This window comes from Archocentrus centrarchus, chromosome 9, assembly GCF_007364275.1.
Source record: "Archocentrus centrarchus isolate MPI-CPG fArcCen1 chromosome 9, fArcCen1, whole genome shotgun sequence".
Lineage (NCBI taxonomy): Eukaryota > Metazoa > Chordata > Actinopteri > Cichliformes > Cichlidae > Archocentrus > Archocentrus centrarchus.
The window spans coordinates 436977-452367 of record NC_044354.1 but is presented as its reverse complement, the minus strand read 5'-3'; the positions used below and the strand labels follow the sequence as shown (position 1 = coordinate 452367).

Sequence of the window (15391 nt, the reverse complement as noted above, 5' to 3'; positions counted from 1 at the left end):
CACAGCCCACTAGGAGCTCAGAAGACCTGAGGCCACATCCTGATGGCAACCGCGTGCACACCCCAGAGGAGGAAGAAGGGAGACCACAGACGGAGCCCTCACGGCCAAAGGACAAGAGTCCAGAGAGCCAGAGGCGACGAGCAGCCCCCCCGCAGGCCGGCACCCCCAGCACGAGCCGAGCAGGCGGCCCCCGAGGCCCCAGGCGCCCGAGAACAGCCCGACACCCGGCAGAGCCCCCCCCCACATGCCAAAGAGGCCCAAGCCACCCCCAGGTCACAGCCAACAAGGGAGCAGGTCAAAAACCACGCCAAGACATCCGGCCACGCACCCCAGGACCCACGGGCACCCACACCCCAGGGGCGGCAGTGACGACCAGTGGGGAGCAGCGTGGAGCAGTAGGGAGGGGTAACTCCTGCCCTCTGCAGCTGCGTCCCACAGGTGCCAAGGCTCGGCAAGCTATAGACCCAGGCCCAGCTGTCCACACACACACACACACACACACACACACACACACACATACACATACACACGCACACGCACACACACACACGCACATCCACATGCACCAGTCACACACTCATGCACACACACACGTAACACCTAGTGTGGGAGAGTGGGTACCAGCACAGAGCCAGCGGCAACCCAGGGAAGCAGCCAACCCAGCCCCGAACAACGAGCCAGTCCCAACCCCAGGCGGGGTGCATGAAACTGGGGTGTGAGAAGACCCGCCCGCCCCCTCCTCCCACTCAAAGTGTTTGGGGTGATGTGAGTGTATGTAATGAGAAGGATGTGTATGACTGTGTGAAAACTACAGTGCTATTAAAACTGGAGGGACAGATGTAATATGAGCACTGAATAACAGCGCCCAACCACACTACCCCCCCCAAGGCCCTCAATGTCTAAAATGTAAATAAAATTGAGGAGCAGGCAGCAGTGAACAGACAAGTGGGGCCACCTCAGCAGTGCCACCCACTAACCACTGTGTGACACAACTGCCCCCCAAGGCCCTATATGTACTATGATGTGTTGTGAACTGTATTATGCAATTGAAAAAGGAGGAGTGGGACATCATGCAGCACAGCGAGCAGAGCCAAGGAGGTGGCCCTACTCACTGCAGCACGAGCCCCCCTCCCCCAAGAACCTACGTGTGTGTAATGTGATGTTTAAATGAGTGGGAGGAGGGGAAGGGTCAGGATAAGAATCCCAGCATGCCAGCCAGACACCCCAATGCGGGCCAACCCACCCCACATAGCGGCGCGCCCAAGGGGGCACAGACCCCTCCAGTGCAGGGAGGGGCCCAACCGGGAAACGGGCAACTCTGGGCACCAGGGCCCCAGACCCAGCACTCTGGCCCCTGCAAAGGAAGCCGGCCACCTGGACGGGGCCAGAACCCACCACCACGGGCCCCCCAGCCCCACACCTCAAGACCATAAGAGCATCTGTCCAAGCCCCTACTACCAACAACCAGGGCCCGGACACAGAAACCATAAAATGGCAGCCACCGTCTCCAGTCCATCAGACACACGAATCCCCCAGCCCACCCCCATCCACCTGCCGGGTACACCGCAAGACAAGACCACAGCTGGTCACCCCTATCGTGTGATGGAGCTGATCAGTGGGGACCAGAGAGATTCAAATTTGGCTAGTTGGTTTTAGAGGTGGCAGACATCATTTCCAGACTAATGTGCTCTAAAAGTAGATTCTTATAGTGAGTAATGCATAAATCATTTTTTGATTTCCAATTTATGAAGATAGTTTTCTTAGCGATGCATAAGGCAGTAAGAATTGTGTGTGATATATTTGTTTCCATGTGTAATTCACTTACATCACCTAAAACGCACAGTTTTGGTGAAGCTGGGATATCACAATTAAACCATGTGGATAAGTCCTCACATATCGTCTGCCAGAACCTCTGAACAGGCATACAAGACCAAATAGCATGCATATAGTTTTCAGCCTGATTGCCTGAACAGTGGGTGCATATATTTGTGTCTCTGAGGCCCATTTGGAACATCCTGTGTCCTGTATAATGTGTTCTATGGAGAGTTTTGTATTGTATAAGTTGTAAATTTGGACTTTTAGTCATTTTGAAGGTGTTTAAACATATCTGTGTCCAGCAGTTTTCATCTGGGTTGATGGAAAGATCTCGCTCCCATTTTGCAGTTGGGAGGGAAATTGAATCATTCATTTTTAATAATAACTTATATATTTTTGATAATAATTTAGGGGTATAAAGATTTAGAAATTGTGCTACCAATACAGGGGTTTCTAATTTTAAATTATTTAAAGTAAACCTTGCCTGTATGATGGACCTCAATTGCTGACATTCAAGAAATTTGCTATTGCTAATTTCATATTTTGAAATAAGTTCTTCAAATGAAATAAAGGTTCCATTTTGAATAACATGTTCTAAATTCTTTATTCCTTTCTCTTTCCATGTTGAAAAGTTCGGTACTTTTTTTGTCTGACATATATCTGGATTGTTCCAAATGGGTGTCAGTTTACATGGTATAAGTGAAGACTTAGTTACCTTTAAAAATTCCCACCAGGCTGTCAGAGAGCTGTTTATTTTATTTTGCATTTTTGGCCACAGCGGCTTTTATCGACAGTAGAGAGAGAGAGAAAATGGGGGAAAGATACAGGGGAAGACACGCGGGCAAATTGGCGATGGGCCGGGACGTGAACCTGCGCCGCAACGCGGCATATGAATGAATGAATGAATGAATGAAGTTTTATTGCCATGTGGGTGAACAAGTTCACACATTGGAAATTGCAGTTACAGAACACCATCCAAGAATACACAAAACACAACACACATGGGGGGATATGTGTCCTGGGGTCATGCAGCTGACTTGCAGCGCTACCTTTGGCAGGAGGAGAAAACAACACATCATGGGGAAGTTAGGTTAAAAAAAAGTCATCTGGTACAGTGCTCAAAAAGAGCACTATACCAGGGTCCAAAAAAACCACCTTAGCAAAGCATTTGCACATGTAAAGCTAGGACAGCGGCGGTAGGTGAGGTCAGGTCAGGAGGGAATGCAGACGGAGACGAGAGGTGGGGGCATTGTGGAGCCAGATGCCAGGTCCTAGCCAAAACAGTTCGCTGATAGTGGTGGAATTTCATCAGCGGCCGTGGTACACCAGACCCAGCTTCACAAATCACATGTATGTGGGCGCCGGCTTCACCACTAAGCCACCCAGGCTGTCAGGGGTGTTTATGTTAAGACTTTTAAAGCAGTTATGATGTTTAATACTGGAGCTAATGAAAGGTAAGTCAGAGATCTTCACTTTTCCACAGAGTGTTTGTTCTAAATCCATCCACAGGCTGTCTAACAGGCTTGATTTGATCCACCTTGAAACACACTGCAATCTATTGGCTCAGAAATAGTAATAAAAGTTTGGAAGTTCTAGACCACCACTGCATTTTAGCTTTTTTAAAGGCTTCAAACTTATTCTTGAGGTTTTATTTTTCCATAAAAATTTTGAAATGTTTGAGTCTAGTGACTTAAACCAAATAACAGAAGGTTTATTAGGGATCAGTGAGAACAGATAATTGATTTTAGGTAGAATCATCATTTTTACTGTGGCAACTCTCCCCATGAGAGATATAGATAGAGAGTTCCAGCATGTGAGATCATCCTCTATTGTTTTTAATAGAGGAATATGATTCAACCGTACCAGGTCTGACAGCCTGGAGGAAAAATTAACACCTAAATATCTGATGTTGCCCAACTGTAGTGAGGTAGTCGTGGTGTTTTTAAAGTTACAATTCAGAGGAAAAACTGTTGATTTACTCCAGTTGATGGAGTAGTCTGATATAGATGAGAACTTATCTATAAGTGTGATTGTCTTCAGAGGAGAGGTTTGTGGGTTCCCGAGGAAAAGTAATACATCATCAGCATAAAGGCTTATCTTATGGTCTGTGTTCTCTGTTTGAATTCCTTTAATATCTACATTTTGTTGGATTGTTGCTGCTAGTGGTTCAATGAAAATGACAAAAAGTGAAAGCAGGCAGCCCTGCCTGGTGCCCCTCTGCAGACTGAAGCTTTGGGAAGTAAGATCATTTGTCCTAACACATACATTTGGGGAGCTGTATAGTGTGAAGGATGAACCAAATCCAAATTTGTATATAACTGCTAACAGAAATTTCCAATTTACCCGATTAAATGCCTTCTCTGCATCTAAAGAGACAAGTGTGGTTTCTAATTTGTTAGTGGAACAGTAATCTATTACATTTATCTATTACATATTACATTATTATCTATTACATTTATCTATTACATTTGTACAAATCTTTGACGATTCTGTGTTTGCTCGATGATGTCAGACACAATTGAACCTGTTGCAGAGTTTTTAGAGTGAATTCAGTTTCATTTCAGTCTGTTTCCAGTCTGGATTTACTTGGATCCGTTTTGTTTGAGTCTTTCAAGTATTATTGCATTTAGGGCGTATGACAGAGGCACGATTTCCTGAACAGCTGACTGACGTCTCGTAGATGTCGATGGCCTCAATAAACGTGTCCATCAAAGCCTCATCAGGCGAGTGGTGCTAACATTGAGCCTGATGAGGACATTTGGACGTGAGTGACTCAGTGCGATGATCAGTGCTCAGATTAAACATATTGATGGTGTTTGTGAATGAACAGCAACATTTCTTTGCTCATCTCTGAGCATTTGCTCAGGTGGAGCTGCTCTTTGTTCCATGTGTTTCTGTAAACTCTCCCTTCATGTGTCAGATGTGAAACAGCACATCAGCATATTCAGGATTTCGGCTCATTAATGGTGGATTTCCTGTTTTTCACCTGCTGAGCAAATATGATGGAAATGTCAGAAACATGAGGTCATTTATCTCCTGGGTTATTTCTGTGCAATAAAAAAATCAAAGCCTGGCTGCAGTCTGATGTGTCTGTAAACACTGAAGGACGCTGAATTTTCTATTGAAACTCTCATTTTATTGATAACACCGTAACACATTTTCTTGAAGTTAGAGAAACACGTGTAGCACGTAAGAGAACACAGCAATAATCGGAAGAATCAGAGAAGCGCAGGATTAATATTATTATACAGAAGAAACCCAAAGGGACAAAAAGAGACAAAGGGAAGCAGAAAGAGGCGACTGCAGAGAAACCATGGAAGAAGGTTGGGAACAGAGAGAGTGGGGAAAAGAGTGAAAGACACCCTACGGAGAGAAGCCGACTCAGTGGTGTCAGTGCAGCTGATGCTTCATCTGATTAAAGGACAGGAAGGCAGCAGAGCTCACACTCACCTCAGAGGAGGACACTTGATGCTGTTTGTGTGTCGGGCTGCACAATTAATCACTCTTCATTCATTCATCTGTGACCCTTCATACAGAATCCTCATTTCTTAGAGGCATCGCTGCCATTTTAGTCCCGCCTGTGCAGCCCTGATCAATACTGTGATTGGAAGCTGCTTCTTCTTCTACACTGATGAACTGCTGATGTCTCTGACTGGATTGTCTGTTTGATCTGACTCTAAAGTTATTGTGCAGCTGCATTAAAAGCATCAGTCTGCCATCTGTGTGTGCTTTACTGTGTGTGACAGCGCCCCCTGCTGGAGCTTCTCCTCTTTGCAGCAGCAGTGACTCTTGCTGCTGATGCTCAGCGAGTGCTCCTCATCGTCACTCAGTTATGTACAAAAGGCAGCCGCTCTGCACTGACAGCACAGAGCCCCATAGAAAAGCATGTGAAACAATCATCATCATCATCAACTTCCTCATAGTCATCCTCAGTGCTGCAGTCTATATATATTCCTTCTCATTATAATCATCTTCATCACATCATGTGGAGACAAAAATAGTTATATGCACTTAAAAAGCTGATAAAATAGAGAAAGGTGGAGTATACCAGCATTCAGTAGAAAATGAAGTCAAATCAAAGGCAAAGAGCAAAAACAAGTAGAAACAAAGTGTCCTGTTGACTGTCATGCAAAGACAAAAAGACCAGCTGCTCTGCTTGGTAGCTGCAGGTGTGTAATACTGTTTCCTCCCTCAGTGTAAATATGTGAATCTCATTAGAATCAGTTTCAAGGCTAGAAACACACTAAGAAGAACAGAAGAACAACACCTTTGTACTGTACATGCTGCTTTTTCTTCTTTTTGGGACGGGGGTCGGGCTCATGGTTGGTGACCTTTGACCTTTCCGCATCAGAACAGGCTGAACTAGACGTGAACATCATCACTGGATGAGACATGAGGAAGATACAACGTCTCTGTTGTTCACCTTGGAGGGAAAACAGTTGTTGACAGAATGGATCCTATAAAAAAGGCTGTGAAGTGTTTGGTGGGATAGTTCACACTAAATACAGTCCTGTATCACATGGATTTAACAGGTGTCCCACTCTGGCAAAGTGGGAATGACAGGAAGGAGGACAAATGGACACAAAAGAGCCAAAATGTAAATGTGAAGAAGAAAAATAAGAGAAAAAGCCAAAGTCATTTGCACCATGTTGGTCGTTGCACAGAAACAGATGCAGGATGCAGATTGGGTGTACTATCCCTTTAAAAGCAGTCCTGTTTTACATGGAGCATCGTCTCTTTAAGCAGCTGCAGACAGGACGTGCACAAGTGCATGAATTATACAAGAGGAAAACGAAGAGAAAGGAAGAAAAAAGCTCCGTAAAAATGTCCACTACAATAAATAAATAAATATTCAAAATCAATAAAAACCTGAGGACCGTTCACCAAGACGACTGCCCGCTCTTTTTAGATCTCGGTCTGACCAATAGGGGTGAGACGAATGTGAAGGCAGCCAATGGTGGATGAGCAAAGTGGAGCTGATCTAAAGTCAAAGCTCCACAAAATCAGTTTTCAGTGCTGCAAAGTTCATCCATTCAGTCCTGCCACCGCTGGCACTTAAAAAGCTGATAACACTTTACTGTAACACAAACAAAAGAGAGCAACAAAGTAACAGCATGAACACAAATAAGATGGAAACAGAGTCCTGGGCTGAAGGCAGGGGACTGATGTGTCCTCCCAAAAATAAAGCCTTCTCATTTCAGCGCTCACACAACACACACCTCCAAAATATCCTCCCAGGCTCAGAAAGAATACACACCCAAAGCCACCGACGTACATGCGCGCACACACACTCACACAAATATTGCACCTGTGGCAGGAGACTGTACTGAAAGGACACACGAGCAGCCGAACGCGTCCTTCCTTCTTCATCGTCAGATTTTAGCGTTCAGCTGAGCCTCTCCGCCCCGAGCACCGACCTCAGCTCCTCTGCCCAAAAGCATCTGCAGGTGGAGGCTGACGCTCATTTATGTGACGAGTCAGACGAGCGAGCGCGAAGGACAGCGAGGTGCATCACCGCCACTGTGACCAAATTATCTTTATCATATCTGATTCATTCTCATAACATACGCAGTCATTTACCTTCATACACGAGACAATCACTGAGATCAAACACGTGGATCTGACACCGTTTAGTTTTGATCTGTTTGAAATCCATTAATAATTCTTAATAATTCATTTTGTTCTAATTCACATTAAGTTGCTTGGTGTGAATTATTCTCATGAAACTTGAGAAGTGTTTGACTGCTTCAGCACTGGGACATTATTATTTGTTGTTGGGGGGGACAGTCGGCCCCATTTAAACAGGTCAGTTTGTTTGTGGGGGTCCTTCCACAGTCGGGGTCTCTCTTCCCAGTTTGGAGAAGCAGGCAGGAATACCAGCATAGAAGTTTAATAATGCACCTCTGTGGACGGGGGCTGTTAATCAGGTGCATTCATTAGCTTCCATGACGGTGCCCCCCCCCCCCAGCTAGGGGCATACTGATCTCCATCTACTGTAAGTAAAACACTAAATTTGAATAAATGCTTCATTTATTCCCACTTCACAAAGGCCAAAATATCCTTATCTGACCTACGAGGCAGCACTGTAATTATTTCCTAACCCTTCCTAATCATTAGTGTCTCCTCCAACATCAGCAGTGAGGTTTCACCACACACTTTCTGTGTGCTCAGTAACAGCATCAGCTTCCTGCTCACAGAGACACGGACGGGTCAGCAATTCACTTTTCCTTCACACACACGCTTCGTTTTCTACCCGTCAGCTCAGAAAGTCGGAGATCAAGGCATTCCCAGTGTTCCCAACACTCTCTGCATGCAGTCGCTCTGATTTCATGCAGGAACACGTTGAGTAGGAGAACCCGTTCTCCTGCCTTTTAGTTTGCAACAAGGGAAAACACGACAGGTTCCTCCAACCGTACGACTCATCGTGACTGGACCAACACACGCTTCACTAACCACACACACACACACACACACACACACACACGAGGGCTCAATCTCTGCATGGACGCCCATCAGACACACCCCCTTCCAAAAAAAGCCCAAAAATAACAACAAAATAAAATTAAAGCTGCAAACAAACAAACATGTTAACCATGAGTAGGGCGCTCTGTTATAGCTAACATACAAGAAGCAAATTACAAAAACTGCCAATATCATTTTCCACTTAAGAGCCACAATAAAAAACAGCCACTGTAAATATGGGGGGGGGGGGGGGGGGGGGGGGGGCATGCTTCCTTAAAAAGATCGAAGAAAAAAACAAAAAGATTTCTTTAACTCTAAAAACCACTGGCATCAAGAATTCTGAATTATACAAATTACATATACAGTTGCAAATGTGTAATAATAATAATCATAATAATAACAGAGTAATGATAATTATAGATTTTACTTAAAACTTTACATACTGTATTTCCAGTGCAGTGTTTATGTCACACAAGTGTGGATTCACAGGAGGACAAAAGGGTTGGTGTCACAAAAAGAGACCACAAGAAGGAATCACACCCACTGCTGCACAACACCCCCACCCCCATCAAACACCCAGGAGGGAAGAAGAGGAAGCCGGGCGGCGGAGGACGCTGCTGCTGCTGCTCGATGGCTGTCGGAAGGTGTGGTGGGACAGGCGACAAACGGGGGGCGAGTAGTAGTAAAAGAAGAGATGCATGCTGGGAGGGGGTCGAGGCCGGGCGTCCAGTAAGGGAGGGTTTGTTGTCGAAGGATAAAGAGCCCCCACACCGCCACTGGACGTGTTCTTTCACTCCTTCCTCATCCTCCTCCTCTCTCCAGCAGAGCACTCCTGACAGACAAAACTCCAGCATTCCACCCTGAGAAGGAAAAACAGGAGCGCCGAATAAATCCAACAACACGGAGAGCACGGCACACACCGAGCTGCACATTCATGGAAACAATGGTTTCAAAAATCGGGCTTATTTAGTTTGATGCCAAATCTTAGTTAAAACTTAACTGAACGTTGAAAATTTGGGGGAAAATCAAGCTGGAATATTTTCCACAGCTGTTCCTCACATGCAGCACACAGCAGGAAACGGTCACTGCAGATGCATTTAAATGGATGGATGGAGCAGCCAGGAGGCAGCAGGCATGATGCCTGTTTGCTAGCACTGAGCAGCTCAGTCTGTTACTGCTACTGTTACTTTAAAGGTTAAAGGGCAGCTAACTAGCATCAGTGTTAATTTTGACAGCAAACTTTGATTTAGTTTTAGTAAGAATTTAGTCATCTGAATAGTTTCAGTTTTAGTCGACTAAAATATAAAGGGTGTAAAATGTAAATGCTTTTTCTTAATTTCCCTTGAATTAGTCATTATACACACACAAAATTAAACCTTGTCCCGCCCTGTCACAAAATGAAATAAGTTCTGATTGGATGTGGTTCCTGCCAAGCATTTTCGTCTCGTTTTCATTCGTTGACGAAAGTGTCAATTAATTTCGTTATCGTTTTTATCATTTTAGGTAGTTTTTATTTAGTTATCGTCTCATTTTTGTCACGAAAAAAAGGGTCACTGATGAAAACTATGACAAAAATAGTTCATCAACAAAATTAACACTGAGTAGCATTGACCTCTAGCAGGCTAAACACAAGAATGTTTGGAATCAGGTTGGAATATTTTCTTGTGTAGCACGCAGCAGGAAACAGTGGGCTTTTCGCACCAATTAAAATATATTCCACAGACGAGGTTCTCAGAGTGAGCAGGAAGCAGCACACATGACGTTCACTCGCCGCTCGCTCAGCCGCTGTTTCTGCACATCAGTGCGTGACGTGGGTCCTCACATGCAGAAAGCTTAAGGTGGACTGTGTGCAGAAGGAGTCAGTGCAGTGGCTGCTCTCAGGTATAAAATACAAACTATATAAGCAGCTGATTATGCTTAGATTGGCCAGACTGTTTATGCTTTCTGCTATTAATCAATGTAAACAAGCAAAGAGAACCAAAATGCACTGAAAGTAAATCTAGGATTACAATAATGCCCACAAACAAATATTCTATTACTGGTGTCATCTTTGTCAGCTCCTGCTGTCGGTCACTCAGTCCTGCGGTCCGTACCTCACTGGAGCGGCGCAGCTGGAGCGCCTGAGCAGTGGAAGTGGATGTTCTGCCACTTGCTGTCTCTGCGATGCCAGACGCGAGTCTCCTCTGATTGGCTGGACCGCGGCCGACCCTGGCTGTCAACAAACTGAGTCAGGCGGATGTAGGCGATGCAGGCGGCATCCTCGCCGATCAGGTGCACGTGGGGGTTCAGGATGGTGGTGTGTATCGGCTTGCTGTTCTTAGCCAAAACTGAAAGGACGGTGAGGACATCCTCATCAAAGATGATGACACAGCAACAATAATGACAGCATGACCCGTGTTACTACTATAATGGAATTTAGACAACAGAAATGAATTCAAACTACTAGGAAAAGGAAAAAAGCAGGTAAACATCTCGTGTTACTAACAACGAGCTGCTGTGGGATATTTGTCTGTATGAATCTCACTCTGTGGTTTAGGACTTCACACTAAAATGAATCAATTAGTCTCACGGTTCTCAAAGTAGAATCTGTGGAAGTCCATTCCCTCTACCAGGTTTCCCAGCGCCTCCGGCTCAAACGAAGTCAGTCCAGGGTCGCAGATCTTACTGAAGAGGACGAATACGCACATGTTAAAGACGCCAAACAACTTTAAATGATGCATTTGACACAATCACACGCAGACTCACGCGTATGCCTCAAAGTCTCCGTTGTTGATGGCCTCTATCAGCTGCTCGGTTATCTTGATGATTTCTTGTTTGCGTGCTGCAGAGAACACGTGCGAGCAAAAATTAATCAGAGGTAACCACGAGAGAGACGGCAAGATGGGAAGCAGTTAGTTTTACATCATTTCATTTCTGTTAGTTTAAAAATCATTTTCACTCATTCACAGAACGACAGGCGAAGGCAGTCATCGCCCAGCTGAGCCAGAAAAACAGAGAAAATAAATCCGTGTGCAGCAGAACAGCAGCAGGTTAATTCAGACTGAGATCAAACACACCTTAATGTGAGCACACACACGCTTCTCCCTGTGTGACCACAGCAGAGTCACCTGTACATTCAAGCACATTACGATGAGTCGGATAGAGCGGTGCTCTCTGTGGCAGAGCACTGAGGAGGTTAACAAGGCTCAGCAGCAAAGTGCATCATGTTTAACACAAAGTACTTCAATCTATGCACGCCTGTTCGCCCAATCAGAACACCTGAATGAACAAACAGGTGCCCTCTGACATCCTAACAGGCCTCCTGATTGTCTACCATGCGTGGGGATGGGGTGTCTCACTCAGTACTCACTCTGGGAGGAAGACAAGGGAGGGCTGGAGGGGGGGTGAGGGGGAGGTGGGGAAGTGGTGTGTGCGGGTGGAGGGGCGGGCCTGGCGCTAGGTACCGGCACCGGTGTAGCATCAACTTCGGGCGCGGAGGCTGCCGGCGCCCTGCGAACGCTGCTTACCAGGTCTGTGAGCCGAGACACTGAGAGCGGTCCAGGCAGGGTGGATGGGTGGATGGATGGATGGATGGATGGATAAAAACAGATTAAAAACAATAAGATGGCAGAGAAAAGGAGCATAAACAAGGAAATCCGTTTCAGTATTTAAGGTCACTGTATCTATAACTTAACTTACATTATTGTAATCACTACGACTGCAGGATTACACAAAAAGCCTTAAAAATAATTTAGCATAAACCCTTTGTGCGCATCACAAAAGAGATATTTATTAAAACTACAATAAAAAAAAGGACTGTTTTTCTGTAGCACTGAACTAAAATGTTACCAGGATAAACAGATAATACTCAACAATGATTATGCAAAAAGAAAACCTTAACTACACTACATGCAGCTTGATTGTGTATTTGCAGGTAGATTTAGAAATGTGCAGCTCAGGTTTGCATCTCTTCTGCACAATTTTTCCACCCAGAAAAGTAATTTTAAAAACTCTTAAAATAACCAGAAAAGTATCCAGTATCAGTGCATCTTTTTATGCATCATCTTGACAGAGGAAAAATGCTAACTCACACAGATATATTCCTCATCTGGTTGCCATGTAGTGCTCTCTATCTGTATCTACTTACTCTGCATGGGGACAGCGGGGGGGTGTGGAGGAGAGGGGGCGGAGAGGACAGAGGGGGGCGGAGTGCTGGATCTCCCTTCTCCGTCAGTTACGGGCCCTGAGCCCCTACGCACTGAGCCCAACAGGTCAGCAAACTTTGCAGCAGCTGAATTTAGGAAGGGAAGGACACGAGGAATGAAACGGAACATGAATGGGACTTTGTCCGGGACAGTCCTCTCAGATTAATATGAAAAAATCATATTTGTCAAACACCTCATTTATTGTAGCTCTGAGGTGCTGAATATCTAATCAGAGCTCTCCAAAACAAAGTTAATCTCAAACAAAGACAGGGTTCATGCTAAGAACTGGAACAGAGGAGAACCGTGATGTTACTACATGGACGTCCACAAGAGGGAGACAAAGATACCCTAATCATACATGGCGTGGGTGGCAGGAGGAAGGGATGGTAGAGGAGCACTCTTATAGAGCACCGCATGGGTTTTTCAGAACTGTTCGCTTTTCAGTATTTAAATTGTTAGTTTCAGACTGATGCAGAAATGGAGATAAGGCTGCATGAGTCAAGGCGGTGTGAGGGTTTAGTGGCTCTGCGTGGGAGCAGATGCATGTTTTTAATACAAGCGGGGACTGCATTTAATACGAGCAAAACACGCAGAAAGTAATTGAGTCAAAGTTAACTTCTACTGGAGCATTTGAGTGTGTTACAGGCTGCATTTGGGGGCCATGCTGACTTACAGTGCACAGCAGCTGAGGAGCCCTGAGAGCTATCAGGTTGGGAACTTGTGCTGGACTGCGCCTTAAGTGAGCTGTTGTCTAAGCTCTTCCCTAACACACACACACACACACACACACACACACACACACACACACACACACACACACACACACACACACACACACACACACACACACACACACACAGTGAGACAATCACATCTATGCCAAGACAGAAGACATCCATTTACATATTTTGCACACAAAACTCAGTAATGGCCCAGCGAGGCGTGATTGGAGAGGCACATGAGACGAGGTGGGGGCAGATAGTTATGATGAGCACAGTCAGTCTTTACTTTTCAGAAAAATTGCTGCTACTATTTGGCAACAAATCCGTGTGAAACAAAGCTTTTTTCTCATTATCTCAGTTAATGATTCCACTTTGGCAGGATTTACAACTGCGGCTGCCGCTGCATGAGAGGTTTTACTGAGACTTTAATGGGAGTCTTGCCAGTAAGCAGAGGACGGATGATGACAGCAGTGATGGCCACGATGATAATGAGAGAGAGCTGGATGTTACTCGTTACCGCTCGTCTGTATAATCAGCTGGCACATGAACAACTCATTGACAAAGGGAAAGAAAGGGTCCGTGCAGGGAAACGAGGAGGCTCCTGCCACTGTAAGTACGACTGATCAAACACGATTACATGAAACTCACAGACCAGCTGATTCTGACCTTTGGCACCTGTTACGTTTCCATTTTTTCTATTCTCACAAAAAAAAAAATAGTTTCTGCAGTTCACACAATTAAGTATAATGATGGAAATCCAAGGGAAATGTGCCAGCGTACAGCCCACACCGGCTGAGTGACGAGCGGCGTCTCGGAAGTGCAGCGCAGGAACATCCCAGCGATGGACACTTATTTCAACAGATGTCAATAAAAGAAGATGCTCAGACTATTACTTTAACACCCTGTAAATTTAACAGCCTTTAAATTCTGACATTTAAAAAATACATGTTAATTAATGACTCAAAACAGCAAGCAGCCCTTAGAAAACTGCGTGCAACAGATTGTGTGCTATAAAGTTACTGAGGGTAATGGGACAGATATGCACTCAGATGCTCAGGTGTAGAGTTACAGACCAGCTGTCCAGCACGGACCCGACAACAAGATCCTATAAAGGCAAACGAGACACAAACGACTCCGACCGAACAATCCCCTTCCTCCCACACTCACCTGGTTCTTGTAGTTTTCTCTGAGCAATCCAAGTGTTCGCACCCTAAAACTGCTGCTATCCAAGGGTGGCGCTAGCAGAGCAGTGTGTGTTTAACACCTCTCTGGGCACTCCGTCTGCTTCCTGCTGCCGGTGCTAAGTTTAGACACCTCTCCCTTTGGCCTGGACTTCCATCCAAAGGTGCCCTAGCTCTCTGCACTGCTGCCGGGGGGTGGGGGCTCCAATTTAGGGTAGGGGGATGATGCAGGGAAAGTACAGTAGTGTGCAGTACTTCCTGTGGCCTTCCACGCTCTAACAGGACACCCTACCATGAATTTCATTTTGTTTTTAACACTAAATTTCAGGCCCATCATCTGACACAGAGCATCATATTCTGGGCTGAGGTGCAGAAACTCATCGACCACTTTCAGTCAGTTCACTGAAAGATTTCAGAGAAGTTACATCAACTTACATAAAACTTTACTGGAACTGCACCTCAGTTTGTACAGACACTAAACCTGCACCCTGTCTGACAGCCAGCAGGGGGCGACTCCTCTGCTCATAAAAAGCGTGATGTGAGCAAGTTTTCTGCTAACAAAAACAAACAAAAACCTTTAAGTAAACAACCTGAACCAAATCACATCATCTCCTTTGGCAGAGGTAACAAGCGAGGTTAATAAAAGCAGCCGGAGTCCTGTTTCCAACACTGGATTTTTTTTCTGAGACCTACATGATGGCGCCGCTGTGGTTGCTAGGGAATATGTGACATAGCAGCAAACCTCTATAGGGAGGAGGAGGAGGAGGAGGAGGAGGACGATGAGGAGGAGGAGATGGAAGCGCACATCCTGTTCTGTATGCTTGGCACCAAAATGAGGCATTCATGACCCGATTTAGACGCATTGTACTCAGCTGAGACGTGGAGAGCAGGGGTGTTGGAGTGTGCTGTGTAGATAAGGCGAAGCTCGAATTGTGCTTTCAAAGTGACACAAAGACACAAACTCAGTGGACACAACAGGCTACACACAAACACTGAGGAGTTATTTGATGATACGTGTGATTGCCCT

At 45.4% G+C, this 15391-nt stretch overlaps 1 protein-coding gene across 4 annotated transcripts in view; it reads right to left on the bottom strand.

Moving 5' to 3' along the window:
- Positions 1-8560: 8560 nt before the first annotated feature.
- camk2b1 (calcium/calmodulin-dependent protein kinase (CaM kinase) II beta 1) overlaps positions 8561-15391 on the bottom strand; it is a 68970-nt gene continuing 62139 nt past the window's right edge. For 3 of the 4 annotated variants that reach the window (XM_030738489.1, XM_030738488.1, XM_030738490.1), the window contains 4 exons: positions 11023-11098; positions 10847-10941; positions 10371-10604; positions 8561-9137 (listed from right to left, as the gene is read on the bottom strand). In XM_030738489.1, coding sequence (XP_030594349.1) covers positions 10372-10604; positions 10847-10941; positions 11023-11098 — 404 coding nt within the window. In that variant the 3' untranslated portion in view covers positions 8561-9137; position 10371. Of the gene's footprint in view, positions 9138-10370; positions 10605-10846; positions 10942-11022; positions 11099-11626; positions 11804-12403; positions 12548-13134; positions 13225-15391 lie in introns of all 4 variants that reach the window. The other variant, XM_030738491.1, reaches the window with a different exon arrangement.